This window comes from Mesoplodon densirostris, chromosome 19, assembly GCF_025265405.1.
Source record: "Mesoplodon densirostris isolate mMesDen1 chromosome 19, mMesDen1 primary haplotype, whole genome shotgun sequence".
NCBI lineage: Eukaryota > Metazoa > Chordata > Mammalia > Artiodactyla > Ziphiidae > Mesoplodon > Mesoplodon densirostris.
The window spans coordinates 7,388,915-7,414,210 of NC_082679.1; the positions used below are offsets into that span (position 1 = coordinate 7,388,915).

General features: G+C 54.2%; 1 protein-coding gene across 1 annotated transcript; it reads right to left on the bottom strand.

The window, feature by feature from the left end:
* Positions 1 to 32: 32 nt before the first annotated feature.
* On the bottom strand, positions 33 to 22,186 carry KASH5 (KASH domain containing 5). Its single transcript, XM_060084487.1, has 20 exons — positions 22,130 to 22,186; positions 19,861 to 19,998; positions 16,625 to 16,729; positions 16,012 to 16,198; positions 15,470 to 15,534; positions 14,228 to 14,294; positions 13,804 to 13,965; positions 13,441 to 13,558; positions 13,053 to 13,103; positions 8,411 to 8,488; positions 8,088 to 8,144; positions 7,781 to 7,840; positions 6,715 to 6,779; positions 6,464 to 6,551; positions 6,039 to 6,161; positions 3,870 to 3,928; positions 2,029 to 2,074; positions 491 to 555; positions 293 to 409; positions 33 to 186 (listed from the first exon to the last, which is right to left on the bottom strand). Exons 2-20 carry the CDS (start codon positions 19,901 to 19,903, stop codon positions 33 to 35), a joined length of 1,710 nt encoding a protein of 569 aa, XP_059940470.1. The 5' UTR covers positions 19,904 to 19,998; positions 22,130 to 22,186.
* Positions 22,187 to 25,296: the final 3,110 nt, after the last annotated feature.

The following is a 25,296-nucleotide window of genomic DNA, read 5'->3' on the forward strand; positions in this document are numbered from 1 at the left end:
AGACGCCGCTCTGAGGCGGCGGGATGCGTACCTCACACTGGAGGCGGCTGGAGGTAGCAGAGATGGAGGTGGGGCCAGGTGGTGGGTGGGGACTGGCCCAGCAGCCGGACCGAGAGCAGCAGCAGCAGCAGCAGCAGCAGCAGCAGGCCCAGGACTGGCGCCAGGATCAGCGGGTGCCGAGTGACCCTGTGGGGAAGCAGCACAGTGCTTGGGGGGTCCAGGGGAGCCCATGGTATCCCGGCAGTGCCCTGTCTGACCATCACCCTCCTTCTGGAGATGCCTTGGGGTGCACCTGAGCTGCTGGAGGTGCAGGGGGCACAGGCAGAGGTGGCCCCAGACTGGCCTCTTGACTGGGACCAGCTCCTTCACCACCGGCACCAGGGCTTGCTGCAGCTCCGGCTCTGAGGGCCTGCTGGGGGGAAAGGAAGGCAGGGCGATGGTGCTGGACTTTTTCTCTGCCCCCAAGTCCACCCCCAGGCCCTCCTGCTACCTCTCAGGAGGGCTTCCTGGGATGTATCCAGGGTGTGAGTCTCCCAGAGGGATGGGGAGATCCACCTGGAAGGACAAAGGATACAAACTTGAGACACCGGGTCCTGGATTGGGAGTGGTGCTAGGTTCAGCCCGCTGGACAGAAGCGACCACATGGAAGGGGATGCGACACAGTGGTTCAGTGCGTGAGCCTCCCGGAGACGCACTGCTGCTTTGGGCTCCCAGCTCTGCCAGTTTCCTGCTATGTGTCCCTTGGCACATCACCCCATCTCTCCAGGCCCCACTTTCTCCATGTGCTGGACGGGGATGATGACGGCACCCACCTCACAGGGCTGAAGTGGAGAATGAATGAGTGAATGTGGGCAAGAACCAAAAAATCAGGAGGTGGGCTCAGAACAGTGCCTGGCAGACAGTGAGCGCGCAATAACTGCGTGAGCTACTCAACATTATTATTTCCATCTTCCGTCTGATTCTGGAAGTATCCAGGCTCCCTGAGGGCAGAGACCCCATCTTCTTGAGGAGCCCAGCCCTGGGCTGGGCCTAGTCCACCGTGGGTACTCTTTGGGTCCATCTTCCTGCCCTGTGCCAGGCCCAGCAGGCGCTTTAAGATTGAAGCCCCAAATACTCCTCCTGCCTCACTTTCCCACCTAATCCCCCATGTCTTTCTGAAAGGGCGTCCCCTCTGCGGATCTCAGGCTTTCCCACCCATGCCTTTGCTCTGCGGATGATGATATGGTAATAACAATACAATAAATAAAGAGTTCCAGGAACACCAACCCAGCCACTATCTTCACCACTGTCGCCTCCTGTGTGTCTGCTCTGTGCCAGGCACTTTACAACCTGATCCTTAACACTTATCCTCACCCTGAGAGCTGGGTAAAGATCGCTGTCACACTAGCCGCGAGGAAACTGAGGTGAGGCCCCAGTCTCCATGGAAGGGAGCGTGGTGTGGTGGGAAAGAAGTGGGCTTGGGGTCAGGCTGCTCAGAGAGACCACGTTGGACGGTGTGGACCCTGAAGGGTCCCAGGTGCCTGGAACGGAGGCTGGCACACCTTCGGGGCTCACGGTTCTTATCTGAGGACTGCAGGCTTCTGACCTCGCCAAATTTCCTTCCCTCTCTTCCCTTGCCTAAGAATCAGGATTGTCACCTGCCACTTTGAGAAGCAAAGGAGCTGGTGTGGGTGGCACTGGGCAGGCCAGCTGTGACAGGTGCGGTGCCCCAAAGGAGTTCTGGGGCTGGCCGGGGAGGGTCCGGCCCTTTCTGGGTGTGGGCGCTTGTGCGTGTGCAGTTTTGCAACCCGGGGGTGTAGCCACGTCTGTGGTGCAGCGGCTGCAGCCCTGTATGTGTGGTTGGGGGGTCCCCTGGGAACAGCCTGGCCGCCCACTGGCCTGCAGCCTCCCCCTGTAGCACCGTCTCCTCTGTTAGCTGCAGCGACGGCATCGTTATCTCTTGGGGGTGTGGGCAGGGGCTGGGGAGGAGCTGTGACGACAGCAGCCTCATCTGAGGGCCTGCAGTGCATGGTGCTGGGGACTGCGTACCGTGACCGGGATCTCTGCTTCCTCTTCTTCCTCTCTTCTGCGCAACCTGGGGCGACAAGAAAGTCGCTGCAAGCATCTGTCTCCCCTGCCTGGCTCCCATTTGCCCGCTGTGTGGCGGAACCTTTGAAGGAGGGCTCATAACATGGATGGGCACCGTGGAGAGACCTGGAGGACATCCTGGAGCCCCACAAGCAAACTGTTGCGAGTAGATCTCAGCATCTGTATTTTTTCAGGGGAATTTTCACCAAATTCTCCACAGTATGTGACTTCTACAGGGTCAGGGGCCTCTCCACCTCATTGGCTTTCTCAGCTGCTACTTTCCCAGCTGATCCCCCAGCCGATCAGAAGCTTCTGGTTCTCTCACACCCAAAACACCAGAGACTCAGACCTCTCCAGGACCCCAGCCCCTGGCCCAGCTTCCTGCCTGGGGGGTTGGGCCATTTTCAGTCAGTCTCAGTCTTACTGGGTCTTCTTTGAGAACTGGGACTCCAGCTCAGACTTCCTTGACTCCAGAACCCAACTCTGTGGGCCCTGCCCCCATCCCAAATCATTTCTCTTAAGTGTGCAAGCTCCAGCCTCTGCGCCTCCTACGGTCACAGCTGTCTGAGCCCCTGAAATGCCTCTCTGGGGACTCAGGCCTCAAGCTGGCCAGCCCTGACGTCCCTTGGAGACCCAGATGTCCACACCACCTGCCAACCACCTTCGCTGGGGATCAGGGATCCAGCCTTCCAGCCTTAGCTACCAGCTTCAGGCCCAACACCCTCAGGATACAGCTGTTTCCTCAACTCCCATCCAATTCAGGCTCGTGGGCCCCAGGCTCTGCCCCAGTCAGACGCACAGCTGTCTGATCCTCTGGGGCTTCTATTCGGGGACCCCCAGCCCCTCTCTCAAGGTCCAAGCTCTCAACCCTGGTCACGTCTAGGCGTCACAGGATTCACCACTTCCCTCACTCCCAGCTTCCCAATCTGTGAATCATACTGCCCCTGCCCACCGCACCCTGCTCGGATGTCCAGCCCCTACACCAGCCCTTGTCTCCGCTGCTGCTCAGCCCCCTCTTCCATTCCCTGGTGACGCAGGGGGAGGTCACAGCTCCAGGGCCCCCATCTTGCCCAATCTCAGCTTTCCCAGACAAGTCCAATTAGAGGCCGCGGCAGGCAGCCTCATTAGTTGCCGCAGCCGGGAGCCTGCAAGAGGGGAGCAGGGAGAGAGAGGCACCGCAGGAAGGCAGAGGCCCCATGGAGGAGGGTGGGCCCAGACATCTAGTGCTTTCTCTATCCTCGGAGGCTGCACATGAGCCTCGTAACAGTCGGTAACAATCACAGGGCAGGGGCTCACTACACCTCATCACAAAGTAACCGAGCTGGGATTTGAACACAGGCTGTCTGATTCCAGAGCCCCTGATGATCTCCCAACTGTCTGGCTGCTCTCCTGGGGCACAGTCTTGGTCTCATTCATCCCAGGGCTCCCTGGAGGCCTTGGGAGAGGTGTGTTCAGTGACAGTGACTTAGTGACTGAGCTGTCCCATCTGCCTGATGACTGTCTTCTTGTCTAAGGGCCTCCTATACGAATACCACTCCTAACCCCAAGCAGGGCCTCCTCCAAAAGTATTTCCCCCCAAGTGGGGTTGGGTGCTGGATGTCCTTCTGGAACGATCAGTGTCTGAGGGCAGGGCTGGGTCTCACTCATCCTGGTCCGCAGGCCCAGGGTGGCCTCAGCATGAATGAACGAGGGAATGAGTGATGCACTCCCTCAGGGCTCTTCCAGGCCTTGTACTCTAGCCATCTGAGAGTTGGCATCACCTCGAGGCAGAGGGATGGCTCAGGGAGGACCAATCTTCTTACCACATTGATCGCTCCTTCCTTCCTTCATGAGGGTACGCAGGCTCTCCCTGGAAGTTTCCCTGTGGGAAAGAAAAGCTTAGGTCTCCCAGGCTGCAACACCTGCCAAGAATTCACCACCTGCTTCTAAGACCTGCCCTCCTCTTGGGCCCCCCTTGAGGATGGCTCTATCATCCCTCCAGGAGCAGAAGCCAGCAACAGGACAGTTGTTCCACCAAGCCCCTTTCTCCTTCAGGACCCAGGAGTTCAGGACCCCTGCACCTCTCACACTCCTACAAGCCTCTCACACTCATCTGGGCCCCAAAGAGGCTCAGCGTTTCCCTTCCAACACTCTTCTCCTCCCAAGTTCCCAGTCCTGGGGACCCAGGTCCCCCTCCATTTTCTCTGGAGACATCCATCCTTGCCTGTGGTCTCAACCACCAACTCAACACTTCTCTAAATACATCCCTGAGCTCCAGCCTTGTGCACCCACTGCCCCTGAGAAGCACCCCCCTATCCCTCAGGGTGCTTACCTCAGAGGGTTGCAAGCTAAGTTCAGCGTCTTTCTGTCTACTCCCTTCCCGGAATCCAGCGCCCTCAACCCCGCTGTCAGCGGGTCGGCAGCTGCCCTGCCCCAATTCTCTCTGCCTGTCCCTTTTTCTCTATCCCAAGGCCCTGGTCTGGCTCAACCTTCACCCTCTACCTCTGGACCACTGCCCCAGCCTCCTCCCTGGCCTCCCAGGCTCTCAGCCTCCAGTCAGTCCCCATGGGGCCCCAGAGGGGTCTTTCTACATCCAGAGCTGACCTGCCCCTCCCTACCCTCAGCCTTCCTGTGGCTTGACGGAGAAAAGCACAACCTCTCAGCTTCACTGACAGGGAATTCCTTTCATTATCCAGCCAGACCTCATCTCTCATTAGTCACCCCCAACTGCCCTCTGCTCCACAAACACGTTACGTGGTTTCACGCTCCCACATCCTTGCATTTACTGTTCCCATTGCCTGGAAGACCTCTCCTTTCTCACGCCACTTAACTTCTCTCTTTCTTTCTTCAAAATAAACTCGTGTCAGTTTCCCTGTGATATCTCCTTCAGTCGCCTACCCAACGTGGAAACTCTCTTCTCGAGGCTCCCACAGGGCCCGCCGCCCACCCCTAGCACATGGATCATCCTGCATTGGGATGGCCTGATTGCATGATCTCTACCAGGCCTTGAGCGCTAGAGGATCCAGGCCCTGAATGATTCCACTCTGTATCCCCAGGAGCCAGCGCAGGCAGCACCCGGAGGCCCGGGTCAGTCTTCCCCTCCAGGAGGCAACGGACCGCTCTCAGCAGAAGCTTGCTCTAATTTACACTTCCCCCGAGGAGCCTGGCTCTGCCGCCCACAAGCTGTGTGATCTCCCTCTGAGCCTCAGTTTCCCATGAGTAACAGGATGAGGGATGCGGGTGCCTAAACCTCGCAGAGGCAGTGGGAGAGGTCAGTGAGGAATCCAACAGGAGCGCTGGTGTCAAAGAGAAACAGAAGCTTCTCTCAACTCAGGGAAAAAGTGAACAGAGAAACGAGTTTGTCTTTTAAGGATGATGAACAGCTTTGAAGCAGTATAATTTTCAAGACAATACAGCGTTGTTTACAGAGCTGTTAGCAATATTTCCTTAAAAAAAAGGAATTCTTCTGGCACTAACAGCTTAAAATCTCACTTTTCAGCTGTGAACGCTGAAGATGAGTTGTCTTCGTTGTTTCAAACAACGTTTGAAATATTGTTCAGGTATTTACGGAAGTCATAAAACAATGGCTATTGTTGAATTCAAGATTACATAGAGGGCTTGTTAAGTTTTTCTCAAAGGTGACATATTCAAAAGGTAAATGCTTAATGTACCTTTATGGTGTCAAGAAGAACAATTCACTTACTCCCTTCCCACTGTAGTACCATTTTAAATAAGGGGATTCCTGACAGTGTATTTGAAATAAGGACAACAACCACTACCATGCAATTTGTGTGTTTGCTTTGTTCACTTTTGTCTTGCACACCAGCAGGCCAGTCCCTAGAGGGCAGGGGTGGTGTCCTGTCTGGCCGGGGGCTCCTTGGCCAGCACGGATCAGGCCCTCAGTCAACATCCGTCTATGAGATGGGGAACAGTGAAGGCCATGGTGTCCCAGGCCCTGGATCCCGTGGTCTCGGAGCCCCTCCTGTGCTCACCTGCCCCCCAGTCGGGGCTTCAGGTGGAAACTCAGCCTCCTCACTGGTCTCATTGATGACCTCCTCCCACTGCCACACGCCACACAAAGGGTCGGAGAGATCGGCGGCTGCCACTTCTTGTTTCTGGGAGAGAAGAAGTTGTTTCTGAGGCCAGGGAGAGTCAGATTAAGGCAGAAGACAGGTCAGAGGTGGGATGGAGATGGGCTGAGCCATGAGGATGGGAGGTGGAAGGAAGGTGGGGTGAGGCTGGGCTGGGGAGTCGGTGGGAGCAGCACCCGGGAGGGGTTTGGTGCCCAGACCAAGGACTGGGTTAGGGAGGAAGTTAAGGACTGAGATGGTCCTGGGGGAACTGGGGTGGGGTGGGAGGGCTGGGTCAGAGTTGCCGCTGGCGGTGGGTTAGGGTGTTCTAGGGGTGTCAGGCCCACCTGCTGAATGGCCTGGATCTCCACACCCAGCGATGGTGGTGACAGCTTGGTCCAGTCCACTCTCCTCACCTGAGCCCCTTCGGGTAGCCTGGGCACACAGTCAGGACGGGGAAGGCTGCCTCCATGCCTGCCCACCACCTGTCAGTCAGCCTATGCTGGGGTTGCTGCCCCGCCCACCTTGGGGCTGGAGGCCAGGGGTCCCTGTCCTGGGGCTCCCCTCCTGCCTCCTCCACCCCCGTCATTCCACTCACTCATCCAGCCCCTCACGGGTCTGACTCAGCTGCTCCTCCAGGTGTGAGATCTCCAGCCTCAGTTCCTGCAAAGGAAGGAGTGGGGGACCCCTGGGTCTCCATTTTTCCCCACCCCCCATGCCTGGGCTCCTCTTCCAAGGTCAGTTCCACTCCTGTGACTTGTTTGGGCTCCTCCAGACACATATTGCCAAGGGAGAAGGGGAAGAAACAGTGACAGAAACTTAGGAAGCCAAAGAGAGGCAAAGAGCAACAGGAACCCAGAAGGCAACCTATCAGTCAGGAAAGTTAAGAAGAGGAAGGCAGAGATAGAAACACAGGGAAAAACCAGAGACACAGAAACAGATTCACAGAGAGGCAAGAGACACACGGGGTGCAAGAGAGTCTGAAGACAAGGTACAGAGAGAGGAGGCGCCTCAGGAGACAGAGGGACTAGACCCAGAGTGAGGCCGAGACAAGAATCTAAACAAGCCCAGCAGAGATACAGAAATAGGAGGAGGGGAGATGTGGTGAGAAGTCACCCACAGAGAATGAAAGTGGATGGGAGGGATTTCCCTGGTGGTACGGTGGTTAAGAATCTGCCTTCCAAGGCAGGGGACGTGGGTTCGATCCCTCGTTGGGGAACTAAGATCCCACCTGCCACGGGGCAACTAAGTCCGCGCGCCACAGCTACTGAGTCTGCGCGCTCTGGAGCCCTTGCACCACAACTAGAGAGAAGCCCGCGTGCTGCAACTAGAGAAGCCCGTGCGCTGCAACAAAGAGCCTGTGTGCTGCAACTAAGACCCGACATAGCCAAATAAATAAATAAGTAAATATTTCCTAAAAAAGGAATGTGGATAGGAGATAGAGATGGAGATACAGAGAGAGAGAAAGAGAGAAAGGAAGGAACAGAGGAAAAGTGAAAAGGCAGAGAGAGACAGAGAGGGAGAGAGACACACAGTCAAACAGTAGCGATGGGAGAAACAAGACGTGGAGACTTGGAAAAAGATCAGCAGAGACAGAAGGAGGCAGCAAATCCCAGAGATGGCAAAAGAGAAGTGGGGAGAGTGGGGCCAGGCTAGTGGGTTACCTGGGTTGTGGTTCTGTACTCCTCCAAGGTCTTGGCCAGACTCTCTGCATGGCGAGTGTGCTGGGAAAGCCCAAAGCTGACTGAGACTGGGCCCAGCCCCCCAAAGACGCTGAGGCTGGGTGTTGGGGGGACAGGCGGGGTGGGGTTGGGGGAAGAGCTAGGGCCTGAGGGAGAGCACCAGTTTCCCGGGAACCACTCTGATCTCTCCTGGCTAATTATCCAAGGATTAGAGCCAAGCAGGACTTCCCTTTGCAGACTCGGGGCAGGAGACACACAGAGGGCAAATGTTTCCCCCCAGCCCCCTCACCTCGGAGAGGATGGCATCTCGCTGGCAAATGAGGCGTTCACACTCGTAGAGCTGCCGCTGCCAAGGAAGGCGCCCGTCCATCTGTCTGGCCTGCCCTCCCTGGCCCGCCCACTCTCCCGAGCCCCTCTCCTCAACCTCCCTCCATGTCTCTGGACATCAGCTACACCGAGGGGGGTTTCAGCTGAGTTGCCCACTGGCCCTGGGGAACCTGACGGCTTGATTGAAGTCCCTGATCTCACCAGACCACAGGGGCTGAAACTGGTGATTGTAAAAATGGCCTCGGGGTGGTAGGAAGTTGTCAAGGTGCGAGGGAGGGGTGGCACCTTCAAAGCATCTTTCTCCGTGGCCAGCTCCTCACTTCTCCTCTTCACTCTATCCCTCTCGGCCAGCAGCTTCCCGTTCTGAAATAAGGGACCCTGGTCACATTCACTTCAGTAAATGGCCATGTTAATATTCATAGCTGACATTTGCTGAGCACTTGACGTGCCTCGGGCCTCATGCTCAGCACTGTCTATCTTTTAGCCCATTTAATCCTTCCAACCATCCTATGGGATCTCAGCTTTGATTTGCAGATGAAAAATCAAAACAGAGCTGCAAAAATGGAGATAAGATAGGATGCATGGGGTGGCTGTGAGGATTAAATGAGCTAATTATTATTGCTAATAGTTACCGAGCACCTTGCCAGTGTTAGCTTATTTCTTATGCCCTATTTTAAAGATAAAGATGGGAATTCGCTGGCAGTCCATGGTGAAGACTCCACACTTTCACTGCTGAGGGCCTGGGTTCTATCCCTGGTTGGGGAACTAAGATTCCACAAGCTGCGGGGCACAACCCCCCCAAAAAAAACCAGTATGATGAACCCCCATTATCCATCACCCAATTTCAATAATTATATACATTCTCCCCATTTATTTCTTCTATATTTTTCACATTTTTTGTTTTGTTTTGTTTAACCAGAGTATTTTAAAGTAAACCCCAGGCATCATATTATTTCACCTGTAACTACTCCAGCATTTGTATTTCCTACTTGAGGACTTTTCCTGTAGTAAAACCACAATACAATGATCACTCTTAACAAAATTAATAATAATTCCTTAATATCATCGCACACCCAGTGCTCTTTTTTGGTTTCGGTTGTCTCACAAATGTCTTTTCACGTTTAGCTTCTTTGAATGAGGATCCAAACAAGGTCCACCACGGCTTTTGGTTGAAACGTCCCATTTCTTTTCATCTGACAGTGATCCCCAACCTCCCCAGTCCTGGCACTTTTTCAGCTCCTTCATTTGTAGAAGAAACCAGGTCATTTGTCCTGTAGAATTGGTGCGTTTGGACTTGGTTTACTGTGTTCTTGTTCCCTGTGCAGGACGTTTACCATGCTCCTCCCCCCTCATCATTTCCTATAAACTGATGGGTAGATCCAGGGCCTTGTCCAGACTCCTGTTTAATTTTTGGAAGGAAGATTCCATGGATACTGCTTTATGCGTTATACTGTGCCATTCAGGAAGAATGTAAAGTCTGGCTGTCCCAATTATTAATTTTTACACTGTCATCATCCCCAGTTTTACAGAAGAAATTAAGGATTGGCGTGGCTAAGAAACTTGGCCAAGGTCACGTGGTGAGTAAGTGGACTCAAACCCAAACCTGATTCTGAATCCTGCACTTTTAACTCCCAAACTCCTCTGAGCCAGACGCAGCCCTGGATGAGAATGGGGAACGAGCTTCGTCCCTCATCTCAAGTTGCTCATCACTGGAGGTGGAGACTGACACAGAAGCAGATGATAACACATGAGGTGGGCCTAGGGCCCTGGGCCCTGAGGGAGCCCAGGCTTTACAAGGAGGCTGTACTGGGTCTGAGTCCTCAAGGGTAAAGAGAGTTATCTGCGAAAACAAGGGGGCTGGGAGAGGGCAGCCCACGCCAGCCACAAAATGGGACTTGAGAATAAAACAGACCAAATTCCAGTCTAGAGCTTCCAGGCACCAAAAAACCTAGCAAGTCGTGCTGAGTTTCGACATGAGGCAGTCACTGGGGAAAGCATTTCGGAGCACGGAGGCAGTCGACTTCCCTTGGCCACACCCCTCCTCCCAGCGCCCCTGGGGATACCAAGGCCAGCTGCCCCCCTCACTCCAGCCTGGCTCAGCTCCAAGTCCTCCAGCAGCCGCCTTCTCCCCCTCTCAGGCTCAGCAGGCCTGGGCTGCCAGGTGAAGGGCAGAGGAAGGACGGGCCAGGAATGCTGTGTCAACATCTGTCCACCTGGTCGGGATTTACAGGCTGGATCCTGGGCCACTCGGCAGGGAACCTGGTTACTCAGCCGCTCCTGCCTTCTTCTGCAGTAACCTGAGCCCTGCTCTGTACGTTCTCGTAGGAAAGCTGAGTGTCCCTTACTCCAGCATTATTCTACTGTAACTTGAGAACTTGATCTATAGATGGTCTGTAGGCAGCTGCTGAGAAGGGAAAGGTGGGGGAAGGGAACCAAGAATAGCTTGTTTATCAAGCACCTAGGATGTCCCAGGCACTGCTCAAGGCACTTGACCTGGCACAGGCCTTCTGGGCCAGGAGGAGGCAGAGACTGCCGGCTGCCATTCACCCTGCTTATTCCCTCTCCTACTTTCCTTGGGGGTCCACTCTCCACGCGGGCAGGTGGGTCCCAGCCGCAGCTCTGGAGGTGAATCAAGATGGAAATCTCAGCAGATTCAGGACAGATACCCGGCTGGTTAGCTAACCCAGCAGCCATTCTCACCCCCTCTCACTTGTTTGCCTCCCACTCCAGAGGCTGAGGAAGGTCAGATATTATCCCAGCCTCTCTTGTCATGTAATCCAGTGAGCTGTGAGAGGGGTCTGCTGGTGTGGGGGTGGAGTGGAGGTGCTTCTGGAAAAATGTTTCCTTCTTATGAAGAGAGAGAGCCGTGAGAGGAGCATTTGTCCTCCTTTGTCCTGCTTTGAGTGAGAATTCGGAGCTGAAAGTACCCCAGACCTATCGGTGGCTGTGTTATCCATGCCAGGGAGTGGTTTGGCTATAATCATTTGAGTCACTTTAGCCAATGAGCTATGAGAGGGAGGTCCTGTCATGGGGCTTCAGGGAAAGTTTCTTCTTGTTCTTAAAAAGAGATGTTTTGGGGGAGGGGGTGGGATGAATTGGGAGATTGGGATTGACATATATACACTAATATGTATAAAACAGATAACCAATGAGAACCTGCTGTATAGCACAGGGAACTCTACGGCACTTTGCTGTACAGTAGAAACCAGCGCAACGTTGTAAAAGAACTATACCCCAATAAAAGAGATGTTCTGGAAGAAACAGTCACATCCTGCCTGCACCCCATGCTTCACACCATGGCAGCCATCCTGCAGCGAGATTCCCATTGTCCCAACAGAGGGAATTTTCATGGAAGAGCCAGGGAATGATAGTGGAAAATTTTTTGGTTTACGTGTAAAAGCCATAATACAGACATAGGACAAAGAGATTTGGGAGGATCAGGCAGAATGAGTATTACTGCCTGGACTGGGCACAGATCCTCAGCGCTGGGGGAGGAGTTCAGGAAGAGTCAAAGAAGAGAACAACAGAGTGAAAATGGGCCCTGAGGCCAGTCCCAAGTCCCAGCTTAGACGGCTGGACAGGATGGATGCAGCTGAACCACAGAACCTCTGGAACGTCTGGGAATCTGAGAGAGGTGTTTCCCAGCTCAGTCTGTGAAGCAGCAAGGTGTGTGAAAAATAGAACAGAGATGGCTGTGTGAGGAGCTGAGGCACAGAAGGCCTAGTGAGGCCCCTATCGACACAAAGTCACAGGAAAGCAGCTAAACCTCCTCTGTGCCCCTAAAAGGGTGTGGAGGAACCCCAGTGGCATTTGTGGGTTGTGGGGTTCCGACGAGGGCTACTACCAGCAGATGCAGTGAGGACAGTACATCCAGAGACCAGGAGGCAATGTCAGCCCCCCAGTGGATGACAGCGTGCGGTGGTGACTAAGGCTAAGGACCAGATGGGACAATGAACGTCAGTCTTGTGACCAGCAGAGAGAACAGACACTGATTGAGGAGCACTGAGATGCTGCATGGATCTCCAGCAACTTAGATGCCACCTTCCGTGCGGGCTTTATTTCCACGTAAAAGGAGTAGGTGGACCCAGAATTAACTAAGACGATGTTTTCTGTCTCAGACTGGGGCTTGAATCAGCCCTGAGGTTGGACTGGGCCCCTCCATGCCATGTGCTGGGCTCTGGGCTAAAAGTGGCCATTTAATCCCCACAACAGTCCTGACGAACAGATAGATACCCTTCTCTCCTGTCCTTAGAGCATAAAACTATGGCTCAGAAAGGGCACGTCACGTGCTTAAAGGTTGTCTGTTGTGTAAGTGGCAGAGATGGGATTTTTTTTTTTTTTTTTTTCTGGTCGTGCTGTGCAGCATGCAGGATCTTAGTTCCCCAACCAGGGGAACTGCCCCCTGCAGTGGAAGCTCAGAGTCCTAACCACTGGACCGCCAGGGAAGTCCCAGAGACGGGATTTGAATCAGGGCTGACTTTAAGACCTGTGTTCTTTCCACCATAAAAAATACGAACACCACTAGCTCTCTTTTAGTGAAGCTCTTTCCATGGGTCCTGCCATGTACCTAGCATCCTCTTGTTTAAATCTCACACAATCCAACCAGGGAGATTCCATTATTTTTCCCTTTCTCGCAGGTGAGGGCACTGAGGCACAGAGAAGGGCAGACTGGCCCATGCTTATGTAGGCAGCCTCAGCGGAACCAGCAGTCCGCCCCATGCCCCACCCTCTTACCGACTGTGGCAGTCCTCACATGCAGCCATGTGACCTTCAGGGACATTCACACGTTGGGCTTCTGAGGTCTCCCTCACCAGACTGAAGGGTGCTTGTTGCAGGCGGCTGGGGGTGTTTGGGGCAGCAGTGGGTAGGGCAGGAAGATCCTGAGGACTGGGGAAAGGGTGGGGGTGGGCACTGGGCCTCAGCTCACCTCCTCCTGCAGACTCTCCATCTCAGCCACCAGCTGCTGCTGCTCCTTTTCCTGACCGAGCCCAGAGACAGAACAAAGCCTTCTTTTCAGGCCTCCTTGCCCCCAGATTGCCCTTTCTCCACCCCTGGGCACGCAACTTGGGCCTGGGTCATTGAGGAGAAGGGCCGGGGGAATGCGTCTGGGGAGCCCTGATGACTGCTGCTGTCCCCTTTGTCATGAGAGGGATGGCAAGTAGACCCGGACCCAAAGTCTGGGGAGCAGGGCCTGGACTGAGGGAGGAAGCCCAGGTGACCTCTGCCCTTTTCCACTCCATAGTCAGTCTCTGTTGCTCAGACTCCAAGAGAGTAGGAAGAACAGTGCACCTTTGTGCCCCTTGCCAGAAACCCACCGTCTGCCGGGCTTGGGCCAGAAGGCCGCGATTCTGTTCCTCCAGGCTCTTGGCCAGAGTCTTCAGGTCCTCCAGTTCCTCATCCACGGCCTTGGCAAACTGCAGAGCCTGTTGGGTACTGAGTGGGGGGGGGGCAGGTGGGCCACATGGGAGAGAGGAAGACAGAGATCACAGATGTAGATCTACTCAGAGCAACAGAGAAATCCCAGACAGAGACCCAGAGAGAAAAGGAGGGAAAGAGACTGAGTGTGGGGGACAGAGACCCAGTTTCTACCTAAAATACTAAGAAAGGGGGAGTGAGCCTGCGCCTGTGGGCAGGTGGGACACGGGGGTGTGCAGGAGGGTGGGCGGGGCCGGGCCCACCTGCGGAGCTGCTTGCGCAAAGCCAAAACCTCCTCCCCAAGGCGTAGGGAACCCTCCTCGGCTGTCTCCACACTGCGCTGCAGTTTGGCGTTCTCCTCGGCCAGCCGGCGGTTGCTGAGCTCCAAGTCCTCCAGGCTGCTCAGCAGGTCAGCTGTGGCGGGCCTGGGGGCAGGGAAGGTCCAGGGTCACTGCCCACAGCCCTGGCCTCCTTTCCCCGGGTTGGGGTAGGTGTTGGTGGCGGGGAGATGCGGCTCTTCTAGAGAAAGAGAAACAGGAGGCTGCCCCGCTCTCCCTGAGGTATCAGCACAGCCTGTGTCACTCACCCACTTCCCGAAGGACCCCAAGCCCTAGGTCAGGCCCTGGGCCCTAGGCAGGCTGGAGGGCATGGGCAGGGGGAGGGCAGGGAGGGGCTGAGGATAGGTACAACTCAGGTCTGGGGTCTTCGCCTCCGAAGCTCTCCAGGTTGGCTGGATCCTCAGCTTCTGAGCATCCTGGAGGGAGACAGACAGAGGGTGGTGGGTTCCCAGGTGGCCTGAGATGTTGGATTGCTCCAGGATTCCGGCCTTGGTCTTCCTTTGGCCTCCATCCTCAGATTCACTCTGGGTGATCCCATCTGCTCCTGGGGCTGCAATTATACACACCATCCAGAAAGCCTCTTGCTTGTGGGTACCTTGAGCTCAGACTGGATCTCCCCATAGCCCCCAACTGCCCCACGTTCATCATGCCCGACACTGGGCAGCACCGCAACCGCCCCAAACTTGTCTGTCCTCCCAGTTCTCCCACTCGCCCACCCAGCCCCTGGGCTGTCCTGGCTCCCCCACTCCTCCTGCCTCAGGCCTCACCTTCTCCCCCTGGATCCTCACCACAGCCTCCTCCCTGGACTCCTGGCCTCCAGCCTCTCCTCCCCGGGAGCTGACCTGCCCCTTCCCTGCTCACAGCCCGGTTGGAGGAGGTTCAAGAGAATATCAAGAAAGCTATATTTTTTGACTTTTGTGTTGTTTTTATAAGCCTGGAGAAATAGAACATGAACACTTTTTTATGGAGCACCTCCTATGCGTGAAGACTTTGGGGTAGAACGGTGAGCAAACCAGCCGACCAAACAGCGGGGCAGGTAATGAGTCAGATAATCAGATTTCTGCAGGGGAGGACTGCAGGTCTGTGCTGAGGGAGCTGGACAGAAAGGGACCTTAGCCTGCAGCATCCCAGGCCTTCCCCACCAGGGCTTCCCTATCAGGTGTGAAGGATGAGGGAAGACACGGAAAGTTTAGGCTGAGAAATAGCCTGAGCTGAGGCCAGGCCGGAGCAGGGCAGTGCCGGCAACAAGACCAGAGGGACCGTGAATGCAGGGACTAGAGTACAGGGAGGGGCCGGCTTGCTGATGGTGATGGAGATGATGATGAGAGGTGGGAGGGGCCTCTGTAACAGGGCTGGTGTTAGGAGGGGTTGGAAAGAACCCGTGAGGGAAAAAACAAACAAACCCCAAAGCTCAGGGCAGCTGGGAGGCAGTCATGTCGTGGAGGCGCCTAGAAAGCCAAACTCGCAGCTCCGGGTTAGAGCAAAGGTCTCTGGAGTCCTGCCCCATCCCCTGCTCTGCCCCTGGGTGGGAAGTTCCCCACACTGTCTGACCCTGGGCCTGCCTGCTTCATTCTATATATAACAATCTCACCAGATGGCAGTTGCTGGGAGGTCAGGGTTCCCTCAAAGGCGGTCTCCTCTTCCAGCTCTAATCCCCTGTATCAAAGGGATGAGGCTTAGAGCTCCCTGCAACAACCCGCCCAATCCTGACCAGCCACTGGCAGGGGGATTGCGGGTGGTGGGTGGAGGGGACAGGTCAGGTGAGAGTGAGCACCGTGGGGAGGAAGGTGAGGCCAGATGGCAAGCGCTCGGGGCCAGATGGAAAAGCAGGAGGGGCAAGGACTGGGTTTGGAGGAGGGATGGGGACAGGCCTCTGTCAGCCCCTTAACATCGCCCTTCTCCTCCTTCCAGCCCATTTTATTTCTGCCCCCAGACTCCCTCTGCCTCCCCATCTCAGGCACTTTGTCCTCAGACCCCCCCTCCCCCAACCTCATCTCTACTTTTCTCTCCTCCTCAGCTTCCTTCCAACCACAGCAGGTACCTGTGCCCAAAGGGTGCTGGCTGCAGTAAGCAGGTATGAGGTTAGATCTTAGGAAGGGTTTCCTGGGGGAGGGTGGAGGTGCGGGGACCCACCCATCCAGCTGACAGGCAGCAATCCAGTCCCGCATGATGACCAGGAAGGTGTCCAAGTCCACAGTGGCCTGAGGGCCCTCCCCATTGGGGTCCAGTCTGCAGGCCAGTGTTTGGAGGCGTGCATCCTGGGGGCCCCGTCCCGTCACAGCCTCCAGGTAGGCTAGTACATGGGTCACAGCCACAGTGCCTGGGGATAAAGCAGGCTGTGAGGGAGTCTGGGGCAGGTGAGGGGTGGGGGATGGGGACAGGCGATGGCTTTGAAGTGGGACCACTGGCTGGGCTGGTGGCACCCCAGCACCATGGCCCTTGGGCAATGGGGCCCAGTCATCCCCACCTCAGAAGGTGGACCAAAGAGGACCAGCTGTGCCCCACCAGGCCCACAGTGGCTGCCCTACCTCCCTCTCCCAGGGCCCAAAGACCCACCCTCCTCTGTGAAGTTTCCCCAAGTTTCCTCCCCTCACCGTCCTTGTCCTGAAAGGCCTCCATCCCCTTATCCATTTCCTTCCTGAAGCTTCCCACAATCATCCACTTCACCCTAGCCCATCCCTCTCGCCAGGGCTCCCCAGTTCCCAGCCCCCCATCTCCATCCGTTATAACTCCTTGGTTCTCTGACCTGTCCTCTGGGGGTCACAAGCTTCAAACGTGGAGCTGAGTATTTGTTCCTCTAAGCTGAGTGGCGCCCCCAGGCTCCGCTCCTCTGGCTGGTCCCCGAGGTACACTGAGGAGACAAGAGGGTCAGCCCACCTATGAGGAGGGGCGACGATGAAGAGCAAAGAGGGGTGACCCCAGGTCCTGGCTCCTGCAGAGGGGAAGGAATTCATTTCAGGCTGCCGAGAGTTTGGGCTGGTGGGGAACCGCAGGAAGCTTTGGGTGGGGGCCTCAATGTGAGGGTCTTTGAGTCACCTCCCCCATCCCCCGACCTGGGAATGTGGGCCCCATCTTTCAGGCCAGGAAGTGCCCCTGCTGTTGAATCCTTTGTGTTCAGTCGGCTCAGGAGCCCAGATACTGAACAAATACTCTGAGTACAGCCTTTCCTCCTCTCTTCCCCTGCTCCTCAGGCTCGGCTCAGAGTGGGCTAAGGGTGGAGGAGGGCAAAGAAGAGAGGATTCTGGGAGAAGCCGAGGGTGAAGGTGGGCCCAGGAGCCAGGAACAATCCAATATCGCGCGGGCAGCCTGGATCGATCCCGGCAGGCAGCATCTCCGGTCTCCCAGCCCGCCTCGGGCTGGGTCTCTCTCCTTCCCACATCCCTGAGGCTGGCGTCATCAGTGCCCACGGCCTGGGGCCTGAAACGAAGGGGGATGGGGCAATCCAGGCAAGGTGGGTGGTGGGGGAGCAGTTAGGAGCTCAGAGTCCAGCTTCATGGCTGTGGGCAAGTCTTTTCTCCTTTTGCAGCCTCAGTTTCCCCACCGGTAAAATGGGTGGATAGAGTGATCTCCCCTCCCCAGGGCTGGGAGGGCTAGGTCTGTGTATTTGAAGAGCACCCCCTCTCCCCTGCCTCTGCACAATGTGAATATTCTGGGGTCTGTTTGTCCACTGCTGGATCCACTGTGCCCACACATAACAGGCACTCAACAAATGCTCCAAGATATAGAAGGAGCCTATATATTCTCTACCCCAGGACCCACTGGGCCAGCCCAGCCTCTTTCCCAGGGCTGGAAGTGACCTATGAGGCTCCCTGCCCTGCCCCTGGACAGCTGGGTATAGCAGAGGGCCAAGCACAGGCTGCAAGGTCTGACAGACTCAGGGGGCAATCTGGGCAAGGGACTCAGGCTCTTGGAGCCTCAGTTTCTTCCTCCGGAGAATGGGTGGCGGGGGGTGGTTACTTCGCTCCTGGAGAAGAGATGAGATAAAATCTGGAAAGGCCCTGGCCGAGGGACTGGCACATGGTGGAAGCTCAATAATAAAACTGAACATTTATTCAGCCTTTAATAGGAGCCAGGCCCCTTCTGAGCATCTTACACGAACCATGGTGGCTGCTATTATTAGTCCCACTTTAAAGATAAGGATACTTGGAGACAGACAAGTTAGAAACTTGCGCAAGGTCACATGTTCAACATTTGAGTGCCCTTTCTCATCCCTCTGACTCTTCAAGGGTTCTTTGTAGTGAGCTAAAATTTGTCCCCTTGGGTTTGAACTCATGCTTCTAGGGAAGGGGAGCGGGAATGTATAGTTAGGGGAGACACCTCCTCTCACTGTGCCCCCATGTTATGGAGGAGGGCCCTGAGGCCCAGTGAGGTCACCCAGGACTGGCTGCCTCCAGATGTCGTGGGATCTGAGGATCTGCATGTATCTACAGTGCAGATGTGACACTCTGCCTCCCGGGGCCCCTCAGGAAGATGTCACTCTGCTTCTCTCCCGTCTTCTTTCCTTCATTTCCTTCCTCAGTGTCTCTACCTCTCTCTGTCTCTGTCCTGTCCCTTTTCTAGTTTTTTCTCTCTGGCTCTTTCTCCCCCTCCTCCTCCCCATCTCTCTGTCCCCTGAGTCCCGCCTGCCTGTCTCCATGTCCACCGCTCCCATTTTCTTCCCTGTCTCTGTGCTTCTTTCCCCACAACTCAGCGGCTCTCTGTTCCCTGAGCCTTCTCTCTCCCTCCTCCGCTGTCTCGTCTCTTCCCCAGCCCCCCCCCACCGCCTTCCTCGGTCTCCATCCCTCCTGGGTGTGTTCCTCCCTTTCCTTCGGGAGCCTCCCAAAGCTGGCTCAGCCCTTGGCCACGGGTTCCTCAGTGGCCGCACGCCCTCTGCTGGTGCAGACGAAGTTTAGATGTTTAGATGGTCCCTCGGTCAGCCTGCCCTTGCTTCCCGAACCCCGGTGTCTGCCTCCTACCTTCTTATCTGGAGAGCCTCCTGAGGTCAGAGTCCAGGCCTGCTAGGAGCCTCTAAGAAAGGGGTCTTGCCTCTCCTCTAGGGTGGGAGTCTCCCTCGGGCTCTCTCACTTAATAGATGGGTTTCAGAAAGGGCAACCCAGCATCTTCCTCCCGAAGCCACTTTCACACCCATTTGGTCTGCATCCATCCAATTATTCAAGGACTTAGCAATTGGGTTCCTATTACACGTCAGGCATTGCTCCAGTGCAGCGTGACCAACAGGGAAGCCGCTGGCCACAGTGGTTCTTGAGACCTGAACTGTGGTGAGTGTAAATTGAGATGCTCTATTAGTGTAAAGTACACACCAGATTTTGAAGACTTAGTATGAAAAAAAGAGAATGACTCCAACACATTTTTATATTGTTGTATGCTGAAAGGATACTGTTTTGGATATATGGGGTTAAATAAAGTCTATTCTTGCCATTCATTTTGTCTGTTTCTGTTTTTCTTTTTCTTTCAATGTGGCTACTAACAAAATTTTAAATTACATATATGGCTCGCACAATGACCAGCGCACCTCTAGGGACTGGGAATACCAGAGGGAATAAAACCGAGGCTGCCCTGTGGAGCTCATGTTCTAGGGGGAGGCAGAGTCTAAACAGACAGACAAACAGATGTCAGTGCTATGAAGAGGAGTAAAGCAGGAAAGGGGAGAGAGTGCTTTACAGAAAGCAGAGATCTGAATGAAGGGAGGGTAGCCTGTGGGTCACTGGAGAGGGTGCTCCAGGCAGGGGGCACGGCGCGTGCAGAGGCTTCTACTCTCGCAGTCTGGCCTCCCCAGAGCAAATGAGATAAGGTGTCCAGGCAGGTGGGCACACAGCAGGCACTTAATCAAGGATCCCTCCCTGCCGTCCACCCTGCCTTGAGGTGGAGGCTCAGCCACCGCAGGCCACCTCTCCCAAGTCCCCGAGTCACAGCCTGGCGCCCCATCCACCCACTCCTCCCTCTTCATCCTCCCACGGGACAAACAGGGACCCAGCCACTTACTTTCGGCAGCGGGGCCACCCGCCTGGCTCTCTGGCAGGTCCATGAGCCACCCCCGCTGCTCTGCAGCTGCTGGCGAAGCTAACAGCTCCCCCCCATCACTGGTAGGGACCGAAAAGGGACCAGCTTCTTCAAGAGATCCTGGACGGACAAACAGGGGAATGGCCTCCTCAGACCAGCCACCCGTGGATGGAGACCTGCCCTGCCCCACCTGTGCCCCAGGCCGCTCTGGATTCTCAGAACCAGTTTGCCTACCCCTGCCTGGACCAGTGCAGCTCCCACTCAGACCTATTTTATGGACTGGAGGTGTGAGCTGGGAAAATGGGGGGCCCAAGGAGTGGGCGGCAGAGATCAAAGGGAGCAGGGTCACTCCTTCCTGCCATCCCTCCTCCCCGCAGCGTGTCCAGTTCCCCAGCCCTGTCCCTCCTGCCCAGTGACTTTCCCCTGACCCCTCCTCTCCTTCCCTATGGCCCCAGGTCAGGCCTCAGCCTCTCACCCTGGGCCCTTGACCCAGCCTCCTGACTCCAGTCTCCCGCCCAATCCATCCTCACAGGGTCCCAGAGCTGACCTGCCCCTCCCCTGCTCAATGTTTTTCCACAGCCCCCAAGCACCCCGTGGACAAAGCCTAGACCTTGGACTTGATATCGAAGGCCCTGCATGGCCTGATCCCACCTGTCTCCCCGACCCCAAATCCCACTTGCTGCTCCAGCAACTCTGGACTGTGTGCTGTTCCCCAAACTGAGCCAGTTCTTCCCACCTCCAGGTCTCTGCCCGGGACATCCTCTTCACTGGCCCTTCCTGTCTCAGCTCCCACGTCCCCTCCTCTGGAAAACGTTTCCGAAAGGGGGGCTGTCCCTGGGTTCCCACACCACCCTGGGCAACTGACATTCTTGCCCCATCAGCTTGTATTTGGAACTGCTGGCTTCGCCTGTGAGTTTGATCCCCACCTCTCTCCTGCTCCCAGCCCTCCCATGGCTCCCTAGTGCCCGCAGGACTAAGTCCCAGCCCCTCAGGCTGGTGCAGCACAGAGCGGTCCCTGAAACTCCTGGCTTCTTCTTGTCACTTTTCTCTCCACTGGCCGACCTCCAGGTCCCTCACGGCCCATAGGGACTCAGCATCTTCCCACGGTCCTCCCAGGCCCAGGCTCCCAGCTCCTCTGGGGAGCCTTCCTTGAGTCCCTAGAGCAGTTAGGGACTCCCTCCTTTGTGCCCTGACAGTGCCCTGTCCTGCTTCCATCATACCCAGGTTGACCATACGACTTACTGTCCCAACTCCAGGACACTTTCAAGAGTGAAAGGGGAGCTACGAATAATGACAACAGACAATGGTGCCCATTTAAGGCTGAACTGGGCACACTGGGGCACACGGTCAACATACGGTCACCTGGGGCCTGTCTGTCCTCAGCCCGCCCACTCAGCCCCCCCTTTCCTCACCAAGTACTCCCCACGCCCTGCTCTCCCTGGTGCCAGATGGGGTCCACAGCTGTGGAGTGCACACTTCCTGGTGGCTTTTAGAAGGTCCTAGAAAAAGGGGTCTTTCAAGAGAGACCCTTCCAGAGGGTGGACCAGGCTGGGGGGTGCAGAAGGGGGGTGACAGCTGTGGGGCCTGAGTGGGGAAGGGTCCCTGCAAGCGAGGGTGCTGACAGGCCCTGGGAGCCTCTGACAGGATTTGGGGGACACACTCCTGGTGAGGGACCGAGGGAGGCTCTGGTGGACCTCAGGGGTCTTTGACGGGGAGATTCTAGCAGGAGGAGGACCCAAGCAGGCATTGTGGGGATTTCAAGGGGGTCTCTGACTGGATTTCTGGGGAGTCTCTGGATTTTGGGGGAGGGCGTCTCTAACAGGATTTTGGAGGGGAATCTGACAGGATTTTTGGTGGGTTTGACGGGATTTCTGGGGACCTGTGGCAGGACTTGGGGGGAGGGTTCTGATAGGAGTTAGGAGGGGCGAAACAGGGTTTAGGGGGGTGTCTCTGACAGGCTCTGAGGGAGAAGTCTGACAGAATTTCTAGAAGATTCTGACAGGATTTCAGGGGTCATCTACAAGATTTCCTGGGGGGTTCCTTTCAGTATTTCTGAGGGGATCTGGTCAGGATTTCCTTGGAAGGCCCTGATACTGGGGACTCTCCCCTAGGATGTGGGGGCTCTGCCAGGATTTCAGGAGGGGCTCTGACTCGGCTGGTCCAGGGAACCTCGCCACGGCCAGGGCGCATCTGGGGCCACGTCCCAGTCTAGGGACACAGCTGAGGGCCACGAACGACAAACAAACGGCACCTGGGTCGTTGAGGAGACGCGCGTGTGCTGTCCCCGCCAGGTAGAGCAAAGGCAGCTGGGTGGGACCGAGAGCGCGCGCGGCGTCTCAGAGCTCCTCCCCCGACGCAGGCGCACACGGGGGCCAGGCGTGCGCTGGTCTAGTCGGTTACCTGTAGGGCCGCGCATGCGTAGGGATGCCGTTGGGGGGGGGGTCGCGCCCAGCCTCGTGAAGCGGGCGCATGCGTATTGGCCGAGCGGGCGAAGGGTGAAGGGACTACAGCTGCCGGGAGAGGGCGGCGGAGGCTGCGTCCCCTGCGCTGGGATCTTCTCTACGCCCTCAAGCTTCGGTGAAATGGGCCCGAGCAAGGGAGCGTTGGCCTGAGGGACCCCTGGTACATCCCCCACTTCTTATCAGTCACCAAGCCGTCCCCCTTTTGCCCTCTGTTCCGTGCCGGGTTGCCGGTCACCGTCCCAATGATGCCCTGCCCTGTCCTGCCTCACCACTCCCGTGCCTTTTTGTGGCTCCAGTCACCATGTATTAATAGGTCCCCGAAGGATTCTTTCCCAAACCGTTTTATTCATTTCTTTTAGGAGAGAGTGGAGGAAAAATAGCCTCAGCTTTTCCGGCTAGAGCGAGGAAGAGAATTATATCCCAAATTGACTCCTAAGGAGGGGCCTTAGGGGTAAAAGATGTCCCACGCAGTTGGCCTCTTTGCTAGACTAGACACAGAAAAGGAATCATTTTGCATTCTCCCGTTCATCCCATCATTATTCATTCAAGTGTTACTTCCTCAGAGAGGCTTTCCTCTGACACACTGCCTGTAATTCAGACCCCCATCTTTCTACTTACTCTTTTTTATTGGTCCTCGTGGCACGTGTCGCCACGTGACATATTCTATATTTGTGTACTGTCTTTGTCACCCCCCACTGGAATGTGAGCTCTGAGCAGTAGGAGGCTGTTTGGGGACTAGAACATGGCTGGCCCAGTGTGGGCGCTCAAAAAATTTTCGTTGAGTGAATGAATGAAGGGACAGAATCCGTGCCTGTAGAGTGATGATAAGGCTGGAGTCAGACATTCTTGGGTTTGAATTTTGGCTCCATCACTTCCTACCTGGAACCTTGGCACAATGGCTTGCCCTCTCTGAGCCTCAGTTTTCCTCCCAGAAATGGAGATAATAATTGCTTCTTAGGTTACCTTGAGGACTTAAGGTGGTAATCCTTGTTAATTGATAGTTATTATTTTGGCTATTAGGTGGCAGCTTGTTATAAGACCTGGGAAAGAACCTGTTTGACAGGTGATGTGGTGAATGGTTAACAGTGTGAGATAGGGAATCAGACAAACCTAGTGCCATTGCTCTGTGACTTTGGCAAGTGATTTCACCTCTCTGAACCTCAGCTTCTTCCCTAAAATGGGAACAAGTAATATCCACCCTATGGGGTCTTATGAGAGTTCAATAAGAATGTTTGCCTAGAGTTTTCTTAGCCCTGGCCGGTAAGTGTTGGACGTCGTTAACTTTATTAGTATAATTTCATTCTTTCATTTTATTCCTTCAGTATTTCTTGTTTTTTTCCTTTTTTTTTGAGGAAAATAATTTTGTAAAACCTAAAATAATTAAAAACCCATTTTATAGTATAGTTATACATAAAGTGCTAAACCTTAAGTTATGCCTCAATTAAATTTTTACAGAGTAATACATTAATGAAACCATCCATATAAAAAAAGAGAGTATTGCCTGCAGCCCAGAAATCTTCACACTTCCTCTTAATCATTACCCTCCAAAGGTAACCGCCTTGAATTATGGCCTCTTTTGCTCAACGTTATGTTTATAGAATTCATCATGTAGCAGTAGGTCATTTATTTCACTGCTGTGTAATATTCCATTGTATGAATAAGCCACGACTGAATCATTTTACTCTCAATGGACATTGGGTTGTTTCTGCTTTTTGGCAATTATGTATACTGTTACTATGAATTATTTATCCAGATTTTCTTTAATTACTCTCAGTAATGTCAGAGATCTAGCAAATCTTTTGTTAGGTTTATTCCTAGGTATTTTGTTTGTTTTGCTAATGAAAATCATATTTTTAAAAATTGCATTAAAATCCTTTTGTTCCTAATGTTTAGGAATATAATTGATTAGGATATATTAATCTTATACACAGTGAAGGGTAGCAGAATATGCCACCCCAAAATATCCAACTATGGCATAAGGATCATTTTGAACTGAACACAATTGAGGAGAAGCAGATACAAGAAAAGCTCTCTGCCCTTCCCTATTTGCCTAAATGCTGGATATAAATTTGTTTTGTTTGTTTGTTTGTTTTTTGACTGCACCACGTGGCTTGCGGGATCTTAGTTCCCTGACGAGGGATGGAACCCGTGTGCCCTGCAGTGGAAGCTCGGAGTCCTAACCACTGGACTGCCAGGGAGTCCCCATGGATATAAATTTGTAAAGGTGTTCCCTCTGCCCTCTCTACCAGGAAGGACAAAAGTTAATAACTCTAGACCCTTGTCCACCCAGACACAGCACCAGCACTCTCCCCAAGGGTACCCCCTACCCTTGTTGCTACCCTAACAGCATAGATTACTTTTGCTTGTTTTCATACTCCGTATAAGTGGAACCATATAGTATATACTCTTTTGTGATCTGGTTCTTTTGCTCAATTTTTGTGAAATTCAGCTATATGGTTGCATATAGTTGTAGGTCAGGAAATCTTTGCCTTCATTGGGAGTATTTAGTTCCAGTTACTTAAAAAAAACCCTTCAGTTTGAGAAACCTCAAATATATACAAAGTGAGCAGAACAAAGCCCCATGTATCCAACACCCAGCTTTAACAATGGTCAACATTCTGCCGTTCTCTTATTTATACCTGTACCCTCATCCCACTTTATATTGTTATTTATTTTTTTAACATTTCTGATTTTCAGGTAAACTTTACACGTGTTAAGATGCACGAGTCTTAACGGAACAATTCTGATAAAGTTCCATTTAGTTTTAATGTAATACTGATATTTTGCTTTAGATCTACCATTTTGCTATTTTTTTTTTTTTTTTGGCTTTGGACAAGATAAAAACCTTTATTTACAAACATTCTATTCCTTTAAAAATATATATACAGAGTAAAGGATTTGGATAAAATAAGTTAAATCACAGGAAGCAAAGCCAACTTCTGTTAAAATCAAGGAG

Excerpts from the sequence above, each read along its gene's own strand:
- KASH5 (XM_060084487.1), bottom strand. The coding sequence starts at position 19,903 with ATGGACCTGCCAGAGAGCCAGGCGGGTGGCCCCGCTGCCGAAA. Across the intron at positions 16,730-19,860 it reads GGGTGGCCCCGCTGCCGAAA|TGTACCTCGGGGACCAGCCA; the intron begins GTAAGTGGCTGG and ends TTGTCTCCTCAG. Across the intron at positions 13,559-13,803 it reads TTGCGCAAGCAGCTCCGCAG|TACCCAACAGGCTCTGCAGT; the intron begins GTGGGCCCGGCC and ends CCCCCCACTCAG.